Raw genomic sequence first — 27,958 nt, 5'->3', positions numbered from 1 at the left:
AAATGATGCTGGATTTATAGAATTAGGAATATGTGAGACATTTTAATTATCTAGTAAGTAAAATATAGAGCAACTGGAGGCGTGGCAATGACATTAACTGGAGAATAGCAATGGCATGCTTGGCATGTCTAAAAATTCTCTGCAACGATATGGAAATAATATTAGGGAAAGGGCTGAGAATTGTGTGGTCCGGAATGTCACACTGTATGATGCCGAAATCTGGGCCATGAGGACCCAGACAGAAAGCAGTTGTACGAGGGCAGTTCAATAAGTAATGCAACACATTATTTTTCTCGGCCAATTTTGGTTGAAAAAACCGGAAATTTCTTGTGGAATATTTTCAAACATTCCCGCTTCGTCTCGATGGTTTCATTGACTTCCGACAGGTGGCAGCGCTGTACGGAGCTGTTAAAATGGCGTCTGTAACGGATGTGCGTTGCAAACAACGGGCAGTGATCGAGTTTCTTTTGGCGGAAAACCAGGGCATCTCAGATATTCATAGGCGCTTGCAGAATGTCTACGGTGATCTGGCAGTGGACAAAAGCACGGTGAGTCGTTGGGCAAAGCGTGTGTCATCATCGCCGCAAGGTCAAGCAAGACTGTCTGATCTCCCGCGTGCGGGCCGGCCGTGCACAGCTGTGACTCCTGCAATGGCGGAGCGTGCGAACACACTCGTTCGAGATGATCGACGGATCACCATCAAACAACTCAGTGCTCAACTTGACATCTCTGTTGGTAGTGCTGTCACAATTGTTCACCAGTTAGGATATTCAAAGGTTTGTTCCCGCTGGGTCCCTCGTTGTCTAACCGAACACCATAAAGAGCAAAGGAGAACCATCTGTGCGGAATTGCTTGCTCGTCATGTGGCTGAGGGTGACAATTTCTTGTCAAAGATTGTTACAGGCGATGAAACATGGGTTCATCACTTCGAACCTGAAACAAAACGGCAATCTATGGAGTGGCGCCACACCCACTCCCCTACCAAGAAAAAGTTTAAAGCCATACCCTCAGCCAGTAAAGTCATGGTTACAGTCTTCTGGGACGCTGAAGGGGTTATTCTGTTCGATGTCCTTCCCCATGGTCAAACGATCAACTCTGAAGTGTATTGTGCTACTGTTCAGAAATTGAAGAAACGACTTCAGCGTGTTCGTAGGAACAAAAATCTGAACGAACTTTTCCTTCTTCATGACAACGCAAGTCTTCGCACCAGAGAGGAGCTCACAAAACTTCAGTGGACTGTTCTTCCTCATGCACCCTACAGCCCCGATCTCGCACCGTCGGATTTCCATATGTTTGGCCCAATGAAGGACACAATCCATGGGAGGCACTACGCGGATGATGAAGAAGTTATTGATGCAGTACGACGATGGCTCCGACATCGACCAGTGGAATGGTACCGTGCAGGCATACAGGCCGTCATTTCAAGGTGGCGTAAGGCCGTAGCATTGAATGGAGATTACGTTGAAAAATAGTGTTGTGTAGCTAAAAGATTGGGGAATAACCTGGTGTATTTCAATGCTGAATAAAACAACCCCTGTTTCAGAAAAAAAATGTGTTGCATTACTTATTGAACTGCCCTCGTATATATTAGTTGTTGGTGCCATAGGTCTTCAACCAAGAAACCTAGCGCACATGGTCAGAGCACTGGAGGCGGCGTGGCACCACATTCCTGTCGATACCTTCCAAAATCTCACTGGCTCCCCTCCTGCACGTCCGCGCGACGAAAGGTGGTTATTCAGGCTTTTGACGAGTTGTCACATTAATGCAACTGGACGGAGCACAACTACCCTTCCGTGTAATCGGGCTGCACTTCGGTGTACAGACGACCTCCAACACTGTAGGAAACAGCTAAGTATGGATAAAGACTTTCAACATAGCTGCGGTGTGATTCAACATCTCAGTCTTCGTTTGGGTAAGGATAGCAGCGCGCGCTAACTGACCTTGAGGCAGGACTCGATGAACTCCTCGATGGTGATGACGCCGTCCTGGTTGAGGTCGAGCTTCTTGAACACCCTGTCGACCTGCTCGCGCGCCTTTCTCTCGTCCTCCACCTGCAACAGCCGATGGCTGCTCAGTGTCCAGCCTGGTTGCTACACCTAGCGTGACGTAATTTTGTAACCGTCAGGTTGCAATGGCAGGGGAAGTTACGATGACGCGCAACCAGCCACGCTTGACTAACTGAAGTAGCCTAGCCTATCCGAAGCGTGAATACAACTTATTTTGTACTGATATGAAACTGCAGTTTTTTCTCTCGTGAATGCTAGCGTAATCTGTAAGTAATCAAAAGAGTTTGTGTAGCAAACAGCTAAAGTAGCTTATCAAAAGAAAGAAATACAATGTTTTAAGAGAATATAAAAATATAATGTTTACAAGAATATTACGATATAGTTTTAGTAGAAAGAAAATTGCAAGGTATATGAAGATATAACCTTAGGAGAAAAAATTGTAGGGCGTAATATGAAAGCAATGATGGAAGCTGAAGAAATGACTAAAAATTTGTGGCGCTATCGTGATCTGAACGCAGGTAGTTTTGCTTACTAGGCAGGAATGCTAACCATTACACCACTGCAGTGCTATAGGTAACATACCTGCACGGACTGGCCAAGTCCAATGCCCTTCACAACACAAACTTCAAATTTTCAGCTTATTTTCCCCTTCTTAGATCGTCACAATTGCTGAGGTTCTCCAACATTGGAATACCACCCCAGCGTTGGACATAATGCGGAAATCCTGTATCTCAGGTGCAGATGACCTATAGATTTTGTAATTGAATTTTCGTCAAGACATTTGATTCTCCATGCAGGCTACTAAGCAACAGACTCGCGTTCAAGTCCTGGCCTTGGTACAAATTTCAATTCATTTCTGAAGCTTCCACCATTATCGTACATAAAGATAAGATCTACAGAAACATAAAGTATACCCATTAGGCCTGATGTCTGTTATTCAAAATAAGTGTGAAAACACATTATTTCTGCAGGACTTCTAACACTCACTGACTTAGTCACAATAAACAAAGCAAAGAGACTACGATTCAGTTTACCTTCTGCGCTATTTAATATCCGAATCGACGATGCTATTTTTAGATGGACTTTTAACGTAAATACTGGGGCACAGCTGAATGGTATCACAGTATTAACAATACTTCTTTATGCTTTACACTGATTGCCGGGAAAGAAAGTGACCAGCAGAGACATTTCATGCACTGAATGAAACATGCTACAACACCGGGACTTCAAGCATTATGGCTGTCATGTAACGTATAATTGCGACAAGGAAATGCAATACAAAGTGAATGTGTTTAGTAACATTTTCAGAAGAATCAGCAGATATTTGGACGTTAAACTCAGAAAGATAAGTTATTAAAGTTTTATAAGTCTCTTGTTCTTCCTACATGATATGGAAGTGAATCGAGGATGTTAAACAAGAAATAATTATCCAGAACGCTTTTTCCTGAAGTGTCGTGGGTTGTAAAACAACAGCTATACACATAAATGTTGATATCAGAAATGAAACAAATATATACACCGTAGAAGAAAAGTTATAAGAAATTAAGAGAAGAGTCACTGAACACATACGAAGGATGGATCCTCAAACGTTAACGGAAATGAAGAATGAGAAACCAAAAAGAAGGTGATACCCTAGAAGAGTCAGGAAATGAAGGGAACCATAACACAGTAAACAGCCTAAAACTGAAAGTGAAGAGGAAAAAGAAGAAAACGCGGTTGGGCAGAATATTAGACATTGTTAAGAAAGAAATGGAACAAGGCGTTGACGGTCAAGGCTAATTCTGATATGTCTACATTATACAGCACGAGTCCGTGATGATGCTACAAGCTTTTAGGGACGATGGAAAAGGGTAAATGTGTCAATTTGAGGTAAATGAAACCGAGTCGAAAGTAATAAGCAAAAATCTTTCTGATACCTTTGATGATGGAATACATGTACCGGTACTGTTTTTGCTCAGAGTCCTGGAACATACCTCACTTGTTATTCGTCAACGGATATGTTTCCGACATGACGGAGCCCACATCAGACACTCCCTGAAACGTGGAGAGGCAGAGGAGGTCCTTTTTCGTGGCCAGCACGCTCACCTGTTCTCAGCCCATTTGATTTTTTCTTTGGGACCGTGTGAAAAGTGTTGAGTACGAAACGCCTGTCGAGATTGAACAGGATAACCTAGCAAGAATTCTCACTGCCGCAGACAGTTCTGAAACGACACCGGGATGTTACAACTGGTATGACAGAACTTTGTGAGACGACGCCATAACTGCATTGACGCAGGGGGACTCCGTATTGAACAACAAATGTAAATTTGGCAGCTTACGAATCTTGAACATGTAAGTGAAATTCATTATTACTGTATCATAGGTTTACAAGGGGGAGGTTACCATGAGAAAAAGATTGAATAATCTACGGAAGGATAACGTTCTACGAGTCGGGGCGTGGAATGTCAGAAGCTTGAACATGGTAGGGAAACTAGAAAATCTGAAAAGGGAAATGCAAAGGCTCAATCTAGATATAGTAGGGGTCAGTGAAGTGAAGTGGAAGGAAGACAAGGATTTCTGATCAGATGAGTATCGGGTAATACCAACAGCAGCAGAAAATGGTATAACAGGTGTAGGATTCGTTATGAGTAGGAAGGTAGGGCAGAGGGTGTGTTACTGAGAGCAGTTCAGTGACCGCGTTGTTCTAATCAGAATCGACAGCAGACCAACACCGACAACGATAGTTCAGGTATACATGCCGACGTCGCAAGCTGAAGATGAACAGATAGAGAAAGTGTATGAGGATATTGAAAGGGTAATGCAGTATGTAAAGGGGGACGAAAATCTAATAGCCATGGGCGACTGGAATGCAGTTGTAGAGGAAGGAGAAGAAGAAAAGGTTACAGGAGAATATGGGCTTGGGACAAGGAATGAAAGAGGAGAAAGAGTTCTGTAACAAGTTTCAGCTAGTAATAGCGAATACCCTGCTCAAGAATCACAAGAGGAGGAGGTATACTTGGAAAAGGCCGGGAGATACGGGAAGATTTCAATTAGATTACATCATGGTCAGACAGAGATTCCGAAATCAGATACTGGATTGTAAGGCGTACCCAGGAGCAGATATAGACTCAGATTACAATATAATAGTGATGAAGAGTAGGCTGAAGTTCAAGACATTAGTCAGGAAGAATCAATACGCAAAGAAGTGGGATACAGAAGTACTAAGGAATGACGAGATACGTTTGAAGTTCTCTAACGCTATAGATACAGCAATAAGGAATAGCGCAGTAGGCAGTACAGTTGAAGAGGAATGGACATCTCTAAAAAAGGCCATCACAGAAGTTGGGAAGGAAAACATAGGTAAAAAGAAGGTAGCTGAAAGAAAGCATGGGTAACAGAAGAAATACTTCAGTTGATTGATGAAAGGAGGAAGTACAAACATGTTCAGGGAAAATCAGGAATACAGAAATACAAGTCGCTGAGGAATGAAATAAATAGGAAGTGCAGGGAAGCTAAGACGAAATGGCTGCAGGAAAAATGTAAAGACATCGAAAAAGATATGATTGTCGGAAGGACAGACTCAGCATACAGGAAAGTCAAAACAACCTTTGGTGACATTAAAAGCAACGGTGGTAACATTAAGAGTGCAACGGGAATTCCACTGTTAAATGCAGAGGAGAGAGCAGATAGGTCGAAAGAATACATTGAAAGCCTCTATGAGGGTGAAGATTTGTCTGATGTGATAGAAGAAGAAACAGGAGTCGATTTAGAAGAGATAGGGCATCCAGTATTAGAATCGGAATTTAAAAGAGCTTTGGAGGACTTACGGTCAAATAAGGTAGAAGGGATAGATAACATTCCATCAGAATTTCTAAAATCATTGGGGGAAGTGGCAACAAAACGACTATTCACGTTGGTGTGTAGAATATATGAGTCTGGCGATATACCATCTGACTTTCGGAAAAGCATCATCCACACAATTCCGAAGACGGCAAGAGCTGACAAGTGCGAGAATTATCGCACAGTCAGCTTAACAGCTCATGCATCGAAGCTGCTTACAAGAATAATATACAGAAGAATGGAAAAGAAAATTGAGAATGCGCTAGGTGACGATCAGTTTGGCTTTAGGAAAAGTAAAGGGACGAGAGAGGCAATTCTGACGTTACGGCTAATAATGGAAGCAAGGCTAAAGAAAAATCAAGACACTTTCATAGGATTTGTCGACCTGTAAAAAGCGTTCGACAATATAAAATGGTGCAAGCTGCTCGAGATTCTGAAAAAAGTAGGGGTAAGCTATAGGGAGAGACGGGTCATATACAATATGTACAACAACCAAGAGGGAATAATAAGAGTGGACGATCAAGAACGAAGTACTCGTATTAAGAAGGGTGTAAGACAAGGCTGTAGCCTTTCGCCCCTACTCTTCAATCTGTATATCAAGGAAGCAATGATGGAAATAAAAGAAAGGTTCAGGAGTGGAATTAAAATACAAGGTGAAAGGATATCAATGATACGATTCGATGATGACATTGCTATCCTGAGTGAAAGTGAAGGAGAATTAAATGATCTGCTGAACGGAATGAACAGTCTAATGAGTACACAGTATGGTTTGAGAGTAAATCGGAGAAAGACGAAGGTAATGAGAAGTAGTAGAAATGAGAACAGCGAGAAACTCAACATCAGGATTGATGGTCACGAAGTCAATGAAGTTAAGGAATTCTGCTACCTAGGCAGTAAAATAACCAATGACGGACGGAGCAAGGAGGACATCAAAAGCAGACTCGCTATGGCAAAAAAAGCATTACTGGCCAAGAGAAGTCTACTAATATCAAATACTAGCCTTAATTTGAGGAAGAAATTTCTGAGGACGTACGTCTGGAGTACAGCATTGTATGGTAGTGAAACATGGACTGTGGGAAAACCGGAACAGAAGAAAATCTAAGCATTCGAGATGTGGTGCTATAGACGAATGTTGAAAATTAGGTGGACTGATAAGGTAAGGAATGAGGAGGTTCTACGCAGAATCGGAGAGGAAAGGAATATGTGGAAAACACTGATAAGGAGAAGGGACAGGATGATAGGACATCTGCTAAGAGAAGAGGGAATGACTTCCATGGTACTAGAGGGAGCTATAGAGGGCAAAAACTGTAGAGGAAGACAGAGATTGGAATACGTCAAGCAAATAATTGAGGACGTAGGTTGCAAGTGCTACTCTGAGATGAAGAGGTTAGCACAGGAAAGGAATTCGTGGCGGGCCGCATCAAACCAGTCAGTAGACTGATGACCAAAAAAAAAAAAGGTTTACAATCTTTGGCCTCTCTGACATCAAGTTACGGGCGCCGTGACTAGTCCATCAACAAGGGAACTTACCTGACGGTATTTGGGACTATTCAGCGCGAATTCTGTACGTCATTATCAGGGCTGGGAAGTTGAGGTACTTCGTTTTATATCTGCGCCAGGCTTAGCAAGTCGTCCGAGCTTTGACGGGACTCTATCAACAGAGAACCTTGGCAGCAGAATCAGTTCGCTAAGCTCTTTGGCCAGCAAGCAAAGCCTCACTCTTGCCTTCACCTTGCTGCCGTGATGTTAATGAGCCGATTCTGCCAAGCAGTACCGACGCTTTTTAATATGACAACGCATTGGGCGTACTGCGTTGGCTTCGTTCTGGATCATGCGGAGATGATTGCTGGTTCGCAAGCTTGCGCTGAATTTTCGTGATTGCACGTTATGTGGTTTCTAGATTATAGAACAGAAGATATGTTTCTGTCATACATTTTGCGCTCGAGTTTTAAGTGGGGAATGTAAGAACTTTGTGTATGTAGTGGACTGACAAGACAGCCAGTCCACAGTGATGGGTAACCGAAAGGCACGCGTTTAATTCACGCAGGCTTGCTTAAGTCTGAAACAGGATACGTAATGAATGCTATAAAGAAAAGTACGTAGCTGCTGGAATACTTAACTTTAATCCATCATTTGTATACAGCATTCTTGATGATACAAGTGAGACTCTCTATAGCAATGGTTAATGGCGCCTTGCTAGGTCGTAGCCATGGACTTAGCTGAAGGCTATTCTAACTGTCTCTCGGCAAATGAGAGAAAGGATTCGTCAGTGTAGTCGCTAGCAAAGTCGTCGTACAACTGGGACGAGTCCTAGTACGTCTCTCTAGACCTGCCGTGTGGTGGCGCTCGGTCTGCAATTACTGACAGTGGCGACACGCGGGTCCGACATGTACTAATGGACCGCGGCCGATTTAAAGCTACCACCTAGCAAGTGTGGTGTCTGGCGGTGACACCACAGTGTACACAATCAACTTTTCAGAAAACGTCGGAGCTTATTGCTCTTCGACGCATCAAATAACATTTTGGGGCATTCATGCTAATCTGCGATGACCTTTCGCCTATGGAATGTGAATGATAATGTAAGGGCACACGATCTGTTGAATTGGCTTTGTAAATGAAATATGACATCTTGTTTCAGTTATTAAATATTATATGAAGTAGGAATGTAATCTGGGATTCTTTCGAGCATATTCTCATTGCCCCTGGTCTGTGTTAAAATTAATCTTCCACGTGATCGCTTAAGCATTACTTTCCCCGATTGTACTACATTCACTTTAACCGTATTTAAAGCCGTGAGGGAATCAGCTGCCTTAAGAACGAATGAAATGTTTATTTCATAAAGTTTTCAGCTACATAGGTAACTTTACGACGGTAACTTCGCGATACGAACCAGCGAGGATGAAGGTTCAAATGGCTCTAAGGACATCACACACATTCATGCCCGAGGCAGGATTCGAACCTGCGACCGTAGTGGTCGCGCGGTTCCAGACTGTAGCGCTGAGAACCGCTCGGCCACTCCAGCCGGCGAGGATGAAGGTATCGAGATGATTTCTACTACCACGTTAGCTCACTATCTCCAATGTATTTGGTGTTGTAGGCTATAGAAAGCAAACACATTTGCGTATCACGAACTTCACCTATAAGATGCTATTCTTACACGTGAATAGTGAGTATATACATGAGGTTTGTTGCAAAAATTGTCGTTTCCGTGTCGTCGTGGTTAACTGTTGTTAAACCCCCTTTTTATTATTCCGTTGTGCTTTGGAAAGTTCTTGTCACCATGAAAGTTAGTCAGATTGCGTTTCTTCACATATGTTTCAGATTTTATGTGAAGATGTATTGTTTCAGGCTATATGTCACCGGTTAAAGTGGAAAGTAGGCAAAGGGCTTTCGTAATACTTGAAATACTTTCAAGAATGACATTCCTATCGGTAGTGGGTATTTAAATAGCTACAAGTAACACGTCAATGCCGTTGGCCGACATTTTTGTGTAGTTTCGATATTTTTACGGGTGTCAACTCAGTTGTTCAGAGAATCTACTGAACTGACCTTTCGATTATTTTGCACTAATTATTGCTTGTGCCTAATATTACACGCGCCATTTCTTCTGTCTCAATTTTGTAAGAATATGTAAGAATAGGACAGCCAATTGTCACCGTTTCAAAATCCATGTTTATATGAAATGTTTGTGTTTTGGTCACCTACACTGAGACCTGTCTGGGCATCTCTCCTTTTGGGTAGTTTGACAGATATCTTGTGCATGCGAGCAGAACTTCTACATCAGGTACTTGAGGCGACACTATCTGATAGCGACTAGGCGTATCTCACACTCTTAAGAAAATGAGGGAGGAATGATACACTGATGTGGGTACACCTTCATGATAGCGCCTTCGACTGTGGATAAAAACTGCCTACCATCTTCTGGAGAGGCAAGAGAAAACAGGAATTCAAAATCTCATCGATAACTAGGCCACTGTAGATGCGCTCTTTTAATTAAAGAGAGAGCGCCTGCCGAATAAACCAACCCTCTATTCCCCACAAGTGAACAACGACTGTATATATCAGGATAATGGTATGCGGTTTTGAAACCCTCTCTTCCCGATTACGAGTCCAGTCTATGAAAAACTGTGCAATGCCGCTGGGTAGACAAGCTGCAAACTGATAACAAACAACAGCTAGGAAGGTTGAAACGTCATCCAAATTTCAGACATCGCGGGAAGTGGGTTTTCCATATCCGAAGAACTAAATAATTCTCAAGGGTGAAAAATGAAAAGAATATGAAGAAGCAGAAGAAGAAGGAGGAGGAGGAGGGAGACAACGAGTAAGAAGATAACGAAGAAGACATAGTCGTGACTTATAACACAAGGAAATTACAAGTTTCGTTTTGTAATGCAACAAATTATCTCTTACGATCAGAACGTCAGCATGATCAACTCTCTAACATACAGACGTGCGATTTACTGATATACGTTTCTTCAGTACGTGTTCCCTGTACCATGTAACACACATCCAAATGCTAATTTAAGTAATTTGTTGCTTAAGTTAGCCTGAATGAGCTACACTGAAAGTGCTCTCCATTCGCTGCATTGATTAACGTTTCTAGTCAGTAATAAAACGTAAGGCTGTTTCCAACAAATTTCCAGGCACAGAAGTCACATTGTGTAGAATCTTGCGACTACGATGGCAAGGGAAAAGTCTGTTATCATCCATTGCACTCATGCGGAGAAGATGTGAGGGCCTTAGAACATTCCTGTCAAATTTTGTAGAGTGCCGTCCAACGGTAGGGTGTGATTAACATAGTCATGATTTAGGGCGGGTGACAACCACTTTACTAGGGTATCAGAGATGTGTGCAGTGGAACACATTACCTTCTCCTTTGTACAAGTTTTGTAACAGACGACTAGACCTATAACCTTCTGTGCGACACCCCTCAAGAAACGTTGAAGTTTGAGGTTTACGCCGAAACTCCTTAGGTACACACGGTTTCTGGCTTCCCAGGCACGAATCTCCAACCTCTTCACCACGATACTGAAATATATTACAGTTTCATTTAAAAAATTGCTAGTGTTTGAACTAATATGTCTTCTGTTTTTTATTCATATGCGCACAAAATTTGACTCATCATAAATGACTCTTGTCCATACCTACATAAAAAACAGCTTAGTGCTTTGTAGTACAACGATCTAAGTAACATCTCCAGACAGTAATTTCGGGCACTCTCAGTACCCCTACTCTAGTCAGTCATCAGCTTGTAGGAATTCCGCTAAAAACTATCTTGTTTCTATGTCCTTCGCAAAAACAAGAGGTCAACTAGGAACGTTGTCTTTAGATCTGAATCTACATCAGTAGTTAACTAGCCTTCTCACACCTTTCTCTCCCCGTGAGGGCAGACATTAGGAAATACACACCCAATTAAACTGTAAATTAAAAAATAGTAACTCATATTTTTAAATAATGAAGGATAATCAATATTTAGTTAACATTAATACAATACTACTGACGAAATTATATACCATTTTATTACTGAATTAAGGAGCAATGAGTTCATGAGGCAGTTAGAGCTGCTTGCTTCTAACAACCTTTCTCGTATTTATTTCGGGTCGAGCAATGTAAGGTCCATATTCACTCGGTTACGCGCTTTTGCTTTCATTCATAGCTACCAAAGTCGAAAATCTACTTTCGCACCATACAGTTACGCTAAATGGAGTCGGTTTTCTTGGGGCTTTTCTGACAATGATCGATACTCGCTCCAACGTATCACCGCTTACGTTTTATCAAAATTTTGTCTTCAGTTTGTGGTTTTCACGTAGTCCAAGAAATTACATTACGGTACGATTTTCACTGTTTGATAATATGCTTGATCTTATAACATAGGTATTCTCGTCCAAATCAGGAAAATAGCAGTAGGGTGTTTTCCTAGTGATAAGGACTGATTTACTGGAATGGAAGCAAAAGATTTTAACACTAGACCAAAAAGAGATCGAGAGTACGTTTGTTAAAAAAATAGAAAATGGTCTGGAAGAAGAAACTTGAAATTTTTCTTAAAAGAAAAGTTTAAAGTCAGCATATATCATCAATTCTGACCTGTAGCATTTAAAAAGGAGTGGAAATGCCGAAATCATTCAAAAACAGGGGGCTGCAGACGGGTATTCGACACTGCATGATGGGAAGTGATAGGAGAACAGCAAAACGAATCAGTGGATCACAGTATAAACTAGAAATGGTTCAAATGGGCCTGAGCACCATGGGACTTAGCTTCTAAGGCCATCAGTCCCCTAGAACTTAAAACTACTTTAACCTAACTAACCTAAGGACATCACACATATCCATGCCCGAGGCAGGATTCGAACCCGCGACCGTAGCGGTCGCGCGGTTCCAGACTGTAGCGCCTACAACCGCTCGGTCATCCCGGCCGACTATAAACTAGAAAGCAGGTATAAGAGAAATGTAGTCAGACGAATGTGCGTTTTAGGCACCGAAGAAGTTTTGTTGGATTCTAACAGATGAGGCAAAAAAACTAATTGATTTCGTAATGGAAGGTGCTACACGGCATTAGAAAACATGTAGAAAGAGCATTGGTATGCATAACTGAAAACTGATATACATCGAGAAATCTCGGTAAGGCATTTATCGTGCAGTGGATGTCAAATGGATGATGGAGACGATGGTCTTAGAAACATTAAGCAAAATAATTGCAGAAACCAATTAGATAATTTTTAACTGAAATGAGAGTCATGCCCGAACCACAATCAAACACTTTTCGTTTTATTGCCCCTCTCCTCAACCCCGCCCCCCACCAGTTTTGGAACAATTAAGCTAAGTAGTTGAGAAGACTCTGTCCTCAGTGTTATGTGGTCTCTCTTAACAAAGTTCAGTGCGCTTAAAAATCAGCTGACAGATCCATACGCAGACAGTATATAATGTCACTGCACATCAAAAATATCATTTTCTTTATAAAATACAGCGATAGCGTGATTGACCTAAACAATGAGAGCGTGAGATACTAAAGTGTAACATCTGTTAACGTGTACAACAGTTCATTGAAATCAGGAAATCTGTAGCCATACATCACAAATATATATGGCTTTTGTCAAACAGGTTCTTCCACTTGAAGGATATCTTACCACCGCTCACGTTGTTCCGTTAATAAGCGAATCTCATTGGGGTACTTCGAAACACTCAATACATATTCCGGCGTCAATTTATGCTATGACAGCTACTGTCTGAACCGATGAACATTATATGGAATCCAGGACGCAAAACCTGTAACCAACTCAAGGTACGTATTACTGAGTCACTATGCAGTGCGGAAACTATTGCAGTTTCATAAACTATGAGAGAAATTCAATGATAATTGATGTTCACCTCGTCATAGAGACTTTCGATAGAACACCATAACTTATGGTTCATAAACTGTGAAGTTGTTACAGAACTAGATGTCTTACAATTTTTTCTGCTAATTAGTGGAAACGGAGTTGTAGAAGTGTAATCATCGGGAGACAATTATTTTTAAGGCCTCCCTACTGAGGTGACTCTTTCACCACAAAGAAACAAATTTAGATTTGACTCGATAAAATCTCATATTTGACGGAGAACGCACGTCCCGTAATTCCTGATAAACATGATGGAACAGCAATTAACAAATGTCTCGTTTCGAGGAAGATCAAAGATTTCGTTTCATTACAGCCACTTCTGCTTCTTCACTGACGTAGATACTTCGCTATGCACTGTACTGTGTGGAGTGAAGGGTACTTTGTACCAGAATTTTGTCCTATTCCGTCCACCTATTGATCGAGGGAAAAATGACCCTACATAAGCCTGTCTCTTATTCCCATCATATAAGCTTTGTCACCACGTTGTAAATTTCTTGTGGATAGCTTACGTCATTTCGTGCGAAATACTGGTGTGCTATTTGGGCACATTCGTCAACGTAAAGCATTCAAAGTCGTATGAAGAATATTGAGATGACCAAAGAGAAATTATACCAATCCTTTTCGGAAATTATTTTAACAAACAGAAAAAAACTTAATTTTATTTCGAGAGTAGTAGTGATATTAAAAAATTTTCCGTCTGTTTACTGCAAGAGAAAGTTAAATGTGTATCTGTAATCCTGTATGTGTGGAATTCAAGTTAGTTTTCACAGTGGGATGGTACAAATTTTCTCCTCTTACGTGGCATCGTGAAACATACAAAGTTACTGATCTATAGCTTCCCATTCCGTTAATGACGACTGTGACAAATGGGAGACATATATCTTCTAGAGAAAAACAGGTGTCTAAAATCCGTGACCCAATTGTCGGTGGACAAGTGGCGGGGGAATGACTGGAGCGCTCATAACTGAGAAAGAGTAGAAAATAGAGAGACAGGAAACAAGACGAGGAAGAACTCAGAACACTTTGTTGGCAGGCAGTCCTCGAGCGACATAAATAACACGTGAGATTGCTTCTTGGGAGGGAGCCAAAATGCGATGGCAGGCAGCGGGAAATAACCTCCAAGAGCGTGGGAGAATGAGCAGCGTGTTCATTTGCCGTAGACGGACACGGAAACGGGAGATGATCCATTTCCTACGAGGAGACATTTGTCATCCCTGCGTGAATGACGGGGAGCTGCAAGGGGCGACACTGAAGATGTCTTAGCTGTCAGACGGGGAATAGGGAGTACTGTAGCATTTGACAGAGGACGCAACTCAGGTGGGCATCGGTGACCTAAAAATAGTACTTAGAACCTAAATTAATCGTGGACTGTACCCTCGTATAAGGACAATAGTTTTGAGGCAAGTCTTAGTTACCACAATGGAACAACTACAGTGCAAGAACCACACGTATATAGTTTACTCAACATCCACTCTCTACAAAAGAAACTGTTGAATTAATGTTAATCGACAAATGTGGCTAGATTCCTCAAACATGTCGTAAAGGACTGACATAGAGAGTAAATGTGTATGAGCTGTTGCGACAAGTGACAGTAAAACTACTAAATACTTAGTCCACTCACAACTTATAACACAAATCCATTACTCTGTAAATGTGGAAAACGTTGAACCAAAGTTACTTTGTCAAATTTACAATTTTCACGGCGAATTAAATTTTGGAAGAGATTTCGGGAATGCAGTCGGTCGTCGTAAACTTCACTCGTAAACTTCACTTCAGCTGGACACCTGCCACTAATCTTCAGGTGAGCCGTCAAAGACTAACGAAGACGTTCTGCGCTCCGCCTCATGTAGCGCGCTGATAGTTTACGTAAAGAGCTCGCACATTAGAGGACAATGTTCTGAGACATTGAATACTCGACCCACCAAATTAACAGGACGTTCTCAGCTAAAGCCAAGAACCGGGAAGTGGACAAAGAGGAGAAAGCGCCAGCAAAGTCCCCAGCTTTTCTTCCCTTCGTTGGAAATATTACCTAAAGAAGGGCAAGGATCCTCACTAATTTTGAGGTGAAAGTGATTTTCCGCCCACGATCTAACATTTCTGACCTTCTGGGTTCAATCAAGGATAACTTGTTATTGCAGAAGGAGGGAATATACGAAATACCTTCTTAGTGTGGTATTGCCTGTATAGGACAAACAGCACCCACAGTGGAAGAACGTTGCACAGAACATAAACATTGCACTCGCCTTCTGCTACCCAGCAAGTTTGCAGTTGCCAGACATTGTACCTCCAACGGACATTCAAGGGAGTATGACAAAACATTAATTCGGCCACAGCAACATCTTTTGGGAGTCCATTAAAAAAAAATCCGTTGAAATACGCATCGCGAAAAATCTAATGAACCGCGACCGTGGCTACCAGCTGGATAATGCGTGGAATCCCATCTCCAGACGAAGACACCAGAATACTCCGATGATTGCGGCGAGCGGCTGCGCGAAACACAGCTGGTCTGTGGAGTTCCACCAGCGAGCACGCTGACGTCAAGCGCTGTGTTCGGCCCGTCTGTCACCGTCTAGCGTAGGTTTATTTACTTATTAATTTTTTACTCTCATTTCATGCCTTTCCCACGCATATAGAGCGGGCTGTTTTTAGGATGTCCATTTTAGTGGTTGGATCGGGAAGATTGGGAGAGATCTAGGGTTGTTTCCAGTGGCAAATATTGATCAATAGCTAAGTAAATTTTCTCGTAATCCTTCTCTGGGGCCCGTATACTGAAACTATTTTAATTATTTGCTCGAAAACACAGTTCCAGTCAGCAATGTGAAACCCCCGTGTGTGTGTGTGACTGTGTGTGTGTGTGTGTGTGTGTGTGTGTGTGTGTGTGTGTGTGTGTGTGTGTGTGTGTGTCTGTGTGTGTGTGGACGGGTGTGGTTGTGAGTGTGTGGAGAGAGAGAGAGAGAGAGAGAGAGAGAGAGAGAGAGAGAGAAGTGACTTACTAATGGAAGACAGTATAATACGGTGTTTATGAATTATGTCTGGCTTGTTGTCGTACATTCAGTGGAAGCTGTGAAACGCATTGGTAGAGAGCACTGCAGGTAATTATAGGAGACATCAGAAACATTTTTACAGTTTTTGAGAACAGTTTCTTCTAATCAAAACAAGAAAGTACTCCACACAAATGCAAGGCAGGTATTTCTTCTTTTCTAAGTTCAACAAAGTAAACGTGCCTCTCATACGCGTTGGAGCATGTGCGGCTCTTTATGTACGGTGATATTCACTGAAGAAAGACCGCGACGCCACCAGACTACAGAAAGGCCTGCAGACGGTCGGCGGCCGTTGAAGGGACTCGTGGTCCTGGTACTGGAACATAAGTAAATGTAACGTTCTGCGAATGAATAGACGGAAAGATTCATTACTGTTCGACTACGTTATTGGTGATAACTCACTGGGAAAAGCAACAACCGTCGAACAAACTGTAGTAAAGTAAATGAGACTTGAGAAGCATTGGAAGAATCTTACGGAAATTTGTGAGGGACAGTCAAATGAAAAACGGACACCCCGCACAATGGGGTCATGGGATGTTACCGTTCAGAAGTAATCACCACAAGCCTTAAGACATTTTCCCAGGGGGAGACGAGACGTTTAATTCCTGTATCGCAGAACGAGGTCGGCGGCCGATGGCTCCACAAGCGTACACACTCCTGCACTTCATCGTCCGACTGAAATAGACATCCGTGCATGTCACCAGGTGCAGGTCACCAAAGATGTGAAAATCAAACGGTGAAAGGTCCAAGCTGTATAGAGAATGCTGCATTGCTTCGCAACCAAATTGTAGCCTTCGTCCGATTGGCAGTGTGGGGGCGGATATTATAGTGTTTCAGGATGATTCCGTTCAAAATGGTTCAAATGGCTCTGAGCACTATGGAACTTAACTTCTGAGGTCATCAGTCCCCTAGAACTTAGAACTACTTAAACCTAACTAACCTAAGGACATCACACACATCCACGCCCTAGGCAGGATTCGAACCTGCGACCGTAGCGGTCGCGCGGTTCCAGAGTGTAGCGCCTAGAACCGCTCGGCCACTCCGGCCGGCGATGATTCCGTCCAACAGCATTCCGACAGCCGGAGTGAAAACGGCCAAGCCAACAGCTGAAACATCCAACATCTCCCCCGTTTTCACACGAAGGTCCGGAATGGTCATGATTCTTCGACTGTACGGGCTCTCTGCCCGCCGAATTCCTGAGCATGGAAACACAATCAATGCGCAGTACCCACAAAGGCTGTCGGATGGAATCATCCTGTTTCATAACATCGCCCGCCAATCCGACGACGTCTACGCTTAATTGATGTGGGTGGGAAACACTGCAACATCCTCTGCACAGCCCGGATCTTTCACTGTCTGATTTTCACACCTTGCTGACGTGAAGAAGGACGTGCGTGGACATCGGTTGCAGTCGGACGAGGAAGTGCAAGAGTGGGTGGGATTGTGGATCCGGCAGCGGCCGAGTGCGTTCTGCGAAACAGGAATCGATCGTCACGTCTCCCACTGGGATAAAAGTCTTGACGCGAGTGGTCATTACTTTTGAATGAAAACATTCCATGGCACCATTGTGGCGGTTCTTCGGGCCTCATTTGACTGCCCCTCGTAATTTACATGCAAAAGATGTGGGTTACAAAGTACTCGTTCGACCGGTTATACAGTATTGCTCGCCAGTCTGGGACAGTTACCAGGTAGACTAAATAGAGAAGACCGAACAATATGTGGCGTGTTTCCTCGCGAAGAGGAATTACGGAACTAGTCAACAAACTCCACTGCTAGAAGCTGCAACAAATGCACTGTGCATCACAGATAATTTAATGTGGAAATTCCTAGAACACATGTTTGTGTCGCACACGTCTTGTGAAACTTCTGCTTTGAAGCAGGAGGAAACTGCAGCTCATGCAGAAACGGTCATCCTTCCCACGATCCATTCCCGGCAGGAATAGGGGAAGGGTGCAAGTGATAACACCGAAAATACTTTCTACCACTCACCTGCGGCTTATTGGTATGCAGAGAGAAATAACCAGAGTGCAGAGAAAGCTGTATAGGTTTTTGTAAGCGTGTTAGGGGGCGGGGGGTGAGCACTCGTCCTCGCACGTTGGTTGGTTGGTTGTTTCGGGGAAGGAGACCAGACAGCGAGGTCATTGGTCTCATCGGATTAGGGAAGGAAGTCGGCCGTGCCCTTTGAAAGGAACCATCCCGGCATTTGCCTGGAGCGATTTAGGGAAATCACGGAAAACCTAAATCAGGGTGGCCGGACGCGGGATTGAACCGTCGTCCTCCCGAATGCGAGTCCAGTGTCTAACCACTGCGCCACCTCGTTCGGTATCGTCCTCGCACGTTGCCACATTTTGAAACGTGATTGTTTTTTTTTCTTGGTAGCCACTATACATCAAGTATCCTGAAAATGCCAATGTACTTGATATTGTTGATCGCGGATGACGACGCCTAAAGAGCTGCAAGCAGTAATTTTTTCTAAAGAGAAATCCTCAAGACGGAACGCCACCAAATACACTCCTGGAAATGGAAAAAAGAACACATTGACACCGGTGTGTCAGACCCACCATACTTGTTCCGGACACTGCGAGAGAGCTGTACAAGCAATGATCACACGCACGGCACAGCGGACACACCAGGAACCGCGGTGTTGGCCGTCGAATGGCGCTAGCTGCGCAGCATTTGTGCACCGCCGCCGTCAGTGTCAGCCAGTTTGCCGTGGCATACGGAGCTCCATCGCAGTCTTTAACACTGGTAGCATGCCGCGACAGCGTGGACGTGAACCGTATGTGCAGTTGACGGACTTTGAGCGAGGGCGTATAGTGGGCATGCGGGAGGCCGGGTGGACGTACCGCCGAATTGCTCAACACGTGGGGCGTGAGGTCTCCACAGTACATCGATGTTGTCGCCAGTGGTCGGCAGAAGGTGCACGTGCCCGTCGACCTGGGACCGGACCGCAGCGACGCACGGATGCACGCCAAGACCGTAGGATCCTACGCAGTGCCGTAGGGGACCGCACCGCCACTTCCCAGCAAATTAGGGACACTGTTGCTCCTGGGGTATCGGCGAGGACCATTCGCAACCGTCTCCATGAAGCTGGGCTACGGTCCCGCACACCGTTAGGCCGTCTTCCGCTCACGCCCCAACATCGTGCAGCCCGCCTCCAGTGGTGTCGCGACAGGCGTGAATGGAGGGACGAATGGAGACGTGTCGTCTTCAGCGATGAGAGTCGCTTCTGCCTTGGTGCCAATGATGGTCGTATGCGTGTTTGGCGCCGTGCAGGTGAGCGCCACAGTCAGGACTGCATACGACCGAGGCACACAGGGCCAACACCCGGCATCATGGTGTGGGGAGCGATCTCCTACACTGGCCGTACACCACTGGTGATCGTCGAGGGGACGCTGAATAGTGCACGGTACATCCAAACCGTCATCGAACCCATCGTTCTACCATTCCTAGACCGGCAAGGGAACTTGCTGTTCCAACAGGACAATGCACGTCCGCATGTATCCCGTGCCACCCAACGTGCTCTAGAAGGTGTAAGTCAACTACCCTGGCCAGCAAGATCTCCGGATCTGTCCCCCATTGAGCATGTTTGGGACTGGATGAAGCGTCGTCTTACGCGGTCTGCACGTCCAGCACGAACGCTGGTCCAACTGAGGCGCCAGGTGGAAATGGCATGGCAAGCCGTTCCACAGGACTACATCCAGCATCTCTACGATCGTCTCCATGGGAGAATAGCAGCCTGCACTGCTGCGAAAGGTGGATATACACTGTACTAGTGCCGACATTGTGCATGCTCTGTTGCCTGTGTCTATGTGCCTGTGGTTCTGTCAGTGTGATCATGTGATGTATCTGACCCCAGGAATGTGTCAATAAAGTTTCCCCTTCCTGGGACAATGAATTCACGGTGTTCTTATTTCAATTTCCAGGAGTGTATATTCCAACCTGTTGTTTCTTTCTTTTGTTTTTAACTATTGCAATATTTTTTATCATGTCTTAAAAGAATATTTGTTACCCGTTGCGTCGAATCCGTTCATGTTCTTGACTACTTACAAAGAACATAGTATACAAATACACTTTGACTTTAACACCGGTTCTCCCAGAGCTATCACACTACCCATTTTCTTAGGAAACGACGCATTGTATCCAAATCTTCTATGGCGAACTGAGTATGAAACCTTTTCATGTATGGGATCTACAGCACACGAGGCCGACCGTAGTGGCTGTGCGGTTCTAGGCGCTACAGTCTGGTGCCGAGCGACCGCTACGGTTGCAGGTTCGAATCCTGCCTCGGGCATGGATGTGTGTGATGTCCTTAGGTTAGTTAGGTTTAATTAGCTCTAAGTTCTAGGTGACTGATGACCTCAGAAGTTAAGTCGCATAGTGCTCAGAGCCATTTGAACCATTTTTTTACAGCACACGAGTTGACAATAATCTCAAATAGTAGGATGGTGCAAAAGTCCAATTGTTGGAGAAGATAACACCAAAAGTCTTGCTCCATACACCTCGTCCCACATTACGCCAGAATAACATAGGTACGGAATGGAAGTTCGTGACGTTAAGCCGATGGCGGATCCTGTATTTCCTCTTGGTCTGCACCATTAGTCTTGCCCAACAAGAGGCTTTATAGCGGTGCATTGGCAAAGCATTGTTCTGTGATTTTTAATCAGTTTATCTGTTCGTGCAGGAATGCAGTAATCTAACGAAGAGGCATTTGGTATGGTTATGGAGCTCTGGTTCATGCAGAGAGATATACAGATCTTCCACGCCGTTGACGATACATTTTTCAGCGACTGGAGCATTACTGATGGTATGACTCCGACCCACAATTGGAGAAATTTTGGCTATCATAGATGCCCTTCCTTCAATAAAACCGGACTTTTATTTTTTTCAACGAATAAAGCTCGTTATTCTGAGTCAAATACTAGTACCTCTGAAGAATTTTTCCTCTTAGATTATTGTGTCTCTGTCATATTCATGTTCAGCAGGCACTAAGAAAAGCCGATGTTCAAATTACAGTGGCTTTGCGGAACTGGTTCTTAAATCGAAGTCGGGACTATCGCAGTTGTCATATTTCTAACACAGTGATTAGCATTGATCGTAAGATGGTTAGTTTAGCAAGACAAGCAGTATATTTGAAGCTGAAATACTTCACCGATTGATCCATGGACAAGTTTTCTTACCGCACTTTTTGATCATAACTGATTGGTCAATTATACTCTGGATTTCTGGTACACAAATTGATGGAGTTGCTACATGTTCCACTAGCGACACGGTTGTTACAATACAGATGCCTGACACATTCTTTGTTGGAGACCAGACATACCTAAATATCATTTGCTTCTGTCTCAGAATTTTTATCTGCTTTGTAGGAACCAGCATAGGTTCCGAAAATAACGATAGTGTAAAACCTAGTTCGCTTTGTTCGTCCACGTTACCCAGAAAGCAGTGGATGCAGACATCCACGTAGATGACGTGTTCCTCGAGTTTCGGATGGCATTCGATTCAGTTCCGCACTAACGTTTAATGAACAGTGTACTCGGGTGCGGAATATATGTCGTTCCGAACGGAGAGAATTCTTCAGGCACGAAAAGTAACTTCGGGTGTGTTATAGGACTTTTACTTTCCACAACACACACAATTGAACTAGTAGTTAACGTCGAAACCATCATGAGGCTTTCCGAAGATGTTGCTGTTGTATAGAGAAGTTGCCGTGATAGAAAATTGTAGCGTAATGCAAGAGGACGCTTGGTGCAGGGAGTGGCAACTATGAGCGTAAAGAAATATAGCATATTTGGAATAAATAGACAAAAAGATACGTTAATATATGATTCTGTTCGCGATTGGAACAGGAAAGAGGAGGCCGTGACAGCGGTACGTAAGGACCCTACACTGCACACGGAAAGATGGCCTGCAGAGTACAGAAGCAGATGAAGGTGTAGATGACCAACAATGACCATCGAAACTTTAAGTAACTCTTGACCGTTTCCTTGGGTGCGCTTCAAAACGATGTTTCCCAACAATTTTCTACAGAGATGAACTGAAAGATCTAATTCGGAAAATAAGGCGTTTGATCTAAGCTGCAGAGATATTTACGGATTCCAAAATCGTAGAGGTAGGTATTCCGAGAATAAAGCTGGGAAATTTTTGAACACGTGTTAATGTAGCTAGGAAATGGGCGACCGTCTCCTTAAAATACTTTTTTTGTAATGTTGTGAAACAAAAAAAAAATTCCGTTGCTGGTTGGCAGAACATTACAATAAGAACAAGAAGAAACGCATCTTTAATCTATCATAAAGGTTTTTACTCATTGACGCTTCTTACGCCACCAACAGATGCGATTAGACGATTTTTGCAGAATTTCAAAGAAGTGTTCCTCTCCTGTTCTTGAAAATTATGTTAATTTAAAACTGAAAGTGTGAACTGTTTTCCTCACTTCTCAACGCTAGAAAGGACATTCATTATCCTACAAAACTTCTGTTTCTCCTTGAAGCGTTTATCAGCTCTTCATATCGGCAATATTTTTTTAATATAATCGAATCAGCGCAACATACCGAAAAACTTTCCAGACGAAAGTTAATATGTCCTGAGAGACCTAAGCAACGTTACTTGATCTGCAACACTCTCCGATCTGAAAATCTATAGTTAGCATCGTTTCGTGCTCGTTACACCCAATGTTAAATTCACCATTGGGTTAGTTCTTTGAGATCTTGACCTCAATAGATTTCCGGTTGAACCGTTTTCGAGCAATTTCTCTGGAGCGATAGGTGTGGCTCACAACCCCCGAATAGTAATCATAAGATTTTATGGATCACCTCGAAAACACATGGCAACTACTCTGCTTATGTGACAGAAGAAGAAATGGGAGCCAAAATGAAAAACATATGGGATCCGCTATTGGAGTCAGAGTTTGGCAGAGCTTTGTAATACTTCCGATCAAATGAGGCAGAAAGGATAGGCAATACCACTTAGGAATAGCTAAAATCTTTGAAGTAATTGGCAACCAAAGGGCTATTCAAGTTGGTGTGTGGAATGTATGAAACTGGAAGCACGCCATCCGACTTTCGGAAAAATATCATCCAGGCCATCCTGAAGACGATAAAGACAGAGTTGCGAGAATCGGATTAAAGTCTCTTGCATCGAAGTCGCTGGCAAAAATAAATGAATGAAAAACGAAGAGTTGCTAGCTGAAGTTCAGTTCGGATTTCGGAAAAGGCAAGGGCACCAGAAATACAGCTCCTACTTTGCGCTTGATAATGGAAGCTAGACTTGAAAAACAAAACACTTCCACTTGATTTGTCGACTTACGAAAAAGGGGTGCAAGGTGGTCGAAATTCTGAGGCAAGTAGCAGTAAGTTATAAAGGAACAATGGTAATATGCAACCAGTCGAGAAATGCTACTGTCGGAGGCCAAAAAGACGAATATGTTCCTCTTTAAAAGACACCGACAGAAAAGTTGGGAACTAGCTACCTCAATCCTTATTCCACCAAACCTTTGGCATGCGAACGTATTCATGCTCTTTTACCCAGTCTGTCCTTCATACCCATCATCGCCCTCTCACAGACTCCCACGAACTCCTCTTTGTCCCACTGACACTTTCTACTGTCTGTCTCTCACATTGCCACTATCTTCATCCCTTTCTCTCGCTCTTCCTTAGTACTGTTTCCTTCTCTACCACTTTCACTGTCTCCCTGTCCCACTGCTATTGTCTTTGTCCCATTCTTTCTCCCTCCCACTGCCACTGTCTCTTTCTTTTTCGCTTAGTCTGCTGTCTATCTCTTCAACAATTCTCGTCTCCCCTCTACACGTCTTCTTGGGGAGAGTTTGCATGGTGTTTGTACCCCTTGACTGGGAAACTTTAACACGTTGGTATAGGTGATGTGGGAAATTCTGCAAATTTTTCAACGTGTGGGTATGGGGCGATGGGGGAAGACTGACTCAACTCGACCTTCCCTCCCCAAACCGGCGACTGGCGGACATATTGGCTCCTCTCTTCTACTGCCACTGTCTCCTTTTGTCTTTCGTTACCTCTGCCACTGTCATCATCTCATCTTTGCGCCTCAAGTATTGTCGTGGTACAACTTTATTTTTACCCTATATTCATGTGTTTAAAAATTTTCGATATACCGCTATACCTCCGTGTTAATGTTTGCCCGACAGGGGGGGGGGGGGGAGGAGGGAGGGAGGGCTGGACCCTCCCATGCTCGAGAACTTTAACACCTAGGTATAGGCGAGATTGAATTTTGGATTGAAATGTATCTATGGTTTCGACTCATCTCTCTTTTTCATTTACACTGTCTTTTCTCCGTTTTGGTCCCACTTCCAGTATCTGAACCCATCTCAGTCTCATCACTTCCTCCTCTCTTTGTCCCTACTGCTACTGTCTCCATCCATCTCTCTTTTTCCTTCAGTGCCACTTTCTCTCTCCCACCATCACTATCCAGCTACCACTGTCTTTCTGCTACTCTCATCACAAAAAGGGCGGATATGTTTGCAAGCGAAAAGACTGAGGCAGCTGGTTCCCCACTACATCAAATTAAACTTTTTCGTTTGATTGAATGGCATACAGAGAGATATGTTGTCGATGGAGTAATGTCGTTCTTTTTTTATATGAATCAAAAGAAGTTCGTTGAGTCGTTCTTGCTTCCTACTATTTCTTCTGTCTAGATGCATGTGAGATCGCCATGTTTGTAGCTGAAAGTTAATTATGAATAATAATGTTGCTACGAGTTAAAATGACTTAGTATTTATTGAATATGTACCTTAAATGTCACTAACTGTCTCAGTAAGTTTATTAAATGTTTCAGCGGTTTCATTCCGCTGGGAATCTAAAGTCTGGTGGGACGATTACACGCCATCAGCGTGGTGTACCATGCGTATTTGCATTCTCCCTCGTAGAATCTGCAATTTACATTGTTTCCGATACTGTGCTCTACTGCAACATTTTATCGCACTGTGCGACATTTTGTCATGATCAACCAGCACCCAACTTGTCTCTTGTAGCGATCTGTGCGTCTGGTTGCGTCATAACACAAAATTAGTGGTATCAATGCACAGAATCGGGTTCAGTGGGGAGTTTTGTTTAAAACCTATCTTAACTGCTAACTAAACATGCTCATTTTCGCTCTCGTTGCAGCCTTTGTGATTTAATATCACTGTTCTACAAAAAAACCTTTTTTTCTATTTCTGATAAAAAATATTGCGACCCTAGTTGTATTTTGAGTGCTGAATTGAAAACTGTTTTTGGTTTTTTTCTGTCAGGAATAGTTTATGAGTAATCGCAATTTTATTTCTCTTTTCAGTTTCTGATATAGTGCAGCAAACGTGAGGTGAAATTCGACAAACAAATGCACATCTTTATGATGTTATAAGTTCATCACATTAATGGAGGATGGGATCTAACATATAACACAGTAACATTTGCGTATACACTTTGAACCATTTATTTGACATGAGAATTTCCAGAAAATTGACAAACAATGAGCCACTGCCTTGTAATGCACATCACTTTTTTCTCTTGTATTGTGAATCTTTCTTCTCTCGACTGATATTCCAGCAATAATCTGCTAACATAGAAGGTACCCACTTCCCTTCATCGCGCCTTTCTATGGTAGAAATGTCTTTATGAAATCTTTCCCCATGTTCATCCGATAAGTCACCACAACTCTATGTGAAGTAGTCCAGATGAGAGTCCATCATATGTACCTTCAAAGACATATTGCACCCCAAATCCTGATATGCTTTGATCGTATCCTTCACCATTGCTTTGTAGTTAGTAGCTCTTCTTCTTCCGAGGAAGTTTTCCGACACCATCTTGAAACAGTCTCATGCGGTTTTTTCTTAATCAGTTAAACATGCTTCAAAATTTGCATCTTTCTGCAGCTCCCTGATTTGTGGGGCCACAAATACACCTTCCTTTATTTTTGCAGCTGAAAGACGGGGGAATTTGGTAGCTAGATATGCAAACCCACAGCCTGTTTGATCCATGGCCTTCACGAATTGTTTCATCAGGCCAAGTTTGATGTGAAGCGGTGGAAGTAGTATATATTCAGGAGCTACCAGACTTTCACGTTGTACATTCTTTTCGCCAACTTTCCATCTTCGCCTAGGCCATTTCTTTTTCACGTAGTGAGAATTTCGGTCTCGACTATCCCACTCGGAAAGAAAACAGACATACTTTGTGTAGCCTTGTTGCATTCCCAGTACCATAGCAATTACCTTGATATCTGCACATATTTTCCATTTGTGTTCATTGTATTTTAATGGATTTAGCATCCTTTGTACGAATTCGTAATTCTCTTTTGGCAAACTAGCGAAAGCTACTGGAACAGAGGGTATTTTATTTCCGTTATGGAGCAAAACACCCTTCAGACTTGTTTTCGATGCATCTATGAAAAGTCTCCACCCCTGTGAAATATAAATAAAGTTCAGCACGTTCTTCAGACCAGCAACGTCATTGCAAAATGTCAGTGCTTCGTCAGTTGAAAAATAAGAAATAAAGGCATGTTCACTGTGCTTGAACACACTGATTTTAGTACTTTGGTGCAGTAAATTATACTCTTGTAATCTTGAACCAAGCAGCTGTGCCTTTTGTTTACTTAGTCCTAGATCACGTACTAAATCATTTAAATCTGCCTGGGTTAACAAATGTGGCGATGACTCACTTGTGCAGTGATGTAAAGAACCATCATCTGTGATTTCTTCAGTACTACTTATTTCACTGTCACTCGGAATTTGACCTCGAGCTCTTGAAGGTACTGGAAGGTTGTCGGAATGTTGCACTGGCATTCTCGCTGAAGGCAGATCTGGGTAAACAATGCGCCTCTTCGACTTTTTGTTTGTAAAACCCTGAATTTTTGTTAGACAGAAATAACAATCAGTAACATGGTCCTTAGGCTCCCTCCATACCATGGGAACAGCAAACAACGCCACATTCTCTTTACCTTTCCACCACTGAATTAGTTTGCAGTAACATGTAGCACAACAGAAATGTGGTGCCCATTCTTTATCTTGATCTCCTACCTCTACTCCAAAGTAATGTTTGTATGCTTTCTTCATGACTGAAGAAATTTTCTTCCTATTTCTGGCAAAAGTGAACTTCCCACAGATGTAGCAGAAGTTGTCCGGCTTATATCGACATCCACGACGTGGCATTTCTGCAAATTTTAAAATACCACTTTGGTAATACACCTGTATTAAATTAATAGTAGGGAACAGGTGGAACGCTGATGCGTAAAAACAAGCAGTCGTTTTACCTTCAGCACCAGGCTCAATCAGTATACACACAGGAACTAAAAAATTCAACCGTGCTCGGAAATATGACAGTTACTTGGCAGCCAAAACACCCACTCGTTAAAAGACTGACACAAATTGCGGCTAACACCACTGTTGTAAACTCGATGCACCTGCCCCTAGGAGGCGAGAAGCTTTACTGCCGAGGCAGCGACCGGCTGTCGTCGTTCCAGTGAATGAAATGTTTCAGGTGGTCTTAATGACATAGGTGTGGTGGGGGATTATCTAATGATGTCTTATTCTTCCCACCTGCTGTTGCACAAGAAATTATCACGTTCTATCACTACTGGATGCGGCAACATACCGGTATTTCTCTATAACGTCTCTGTGTTTGCCATGAATTGTGAATATACATATATATATATACATATTACATAAAAAGTATCCCTGACAACGATATTTTGTTTACATATTTGAATTTCCCACGGT

At 43.1% G+C, this 27,958-nt stretch overlaps 1 protein-coding gene across 1 annotated transcript in view; it reads right to left on the bottom strand.

Annotated features, from left to right (window-relative positions):
- The window catches only part of LOC126149187 (calsenilin), a 255,358-nt gene that overhangs the window by 66,583 nt on the left and 160,817 nt on the right, over positions 1-27,958 (bottom strand). The window contains exon 4 of the mRNA XM_049915803.1: positions 1,941-2,051. Coding sequence (XP_049771760.1) covers positions 1,941-2,051 — 111 coding nt within the window. The remainder of the gene's footprint in view (positions 1-1,940; positions 2,052-27,958) is intronic.

This window comes from Schistocerca cancellata, chromosome 1, assembly GCF_023864275.1.
Source record: "Schistocerca cancellata isolate TAMUIC-IGC-003103 chromosome 1, iqSchCanc2.1, whole genome shotgun sequence".
In the NCBI taxonomy this organism is placed as follows: domain Eukaryota; kingdom Metazoa; phylum Arthropoda; class Insecta; order Orthoptera; family Acrididae; genus Schistocerca; species Schistocerca cancellata.
Note: the sequence above shows the minus strand (reverse complement) of the source record. Positions and strands in the feature narration are given on the sequence as shown.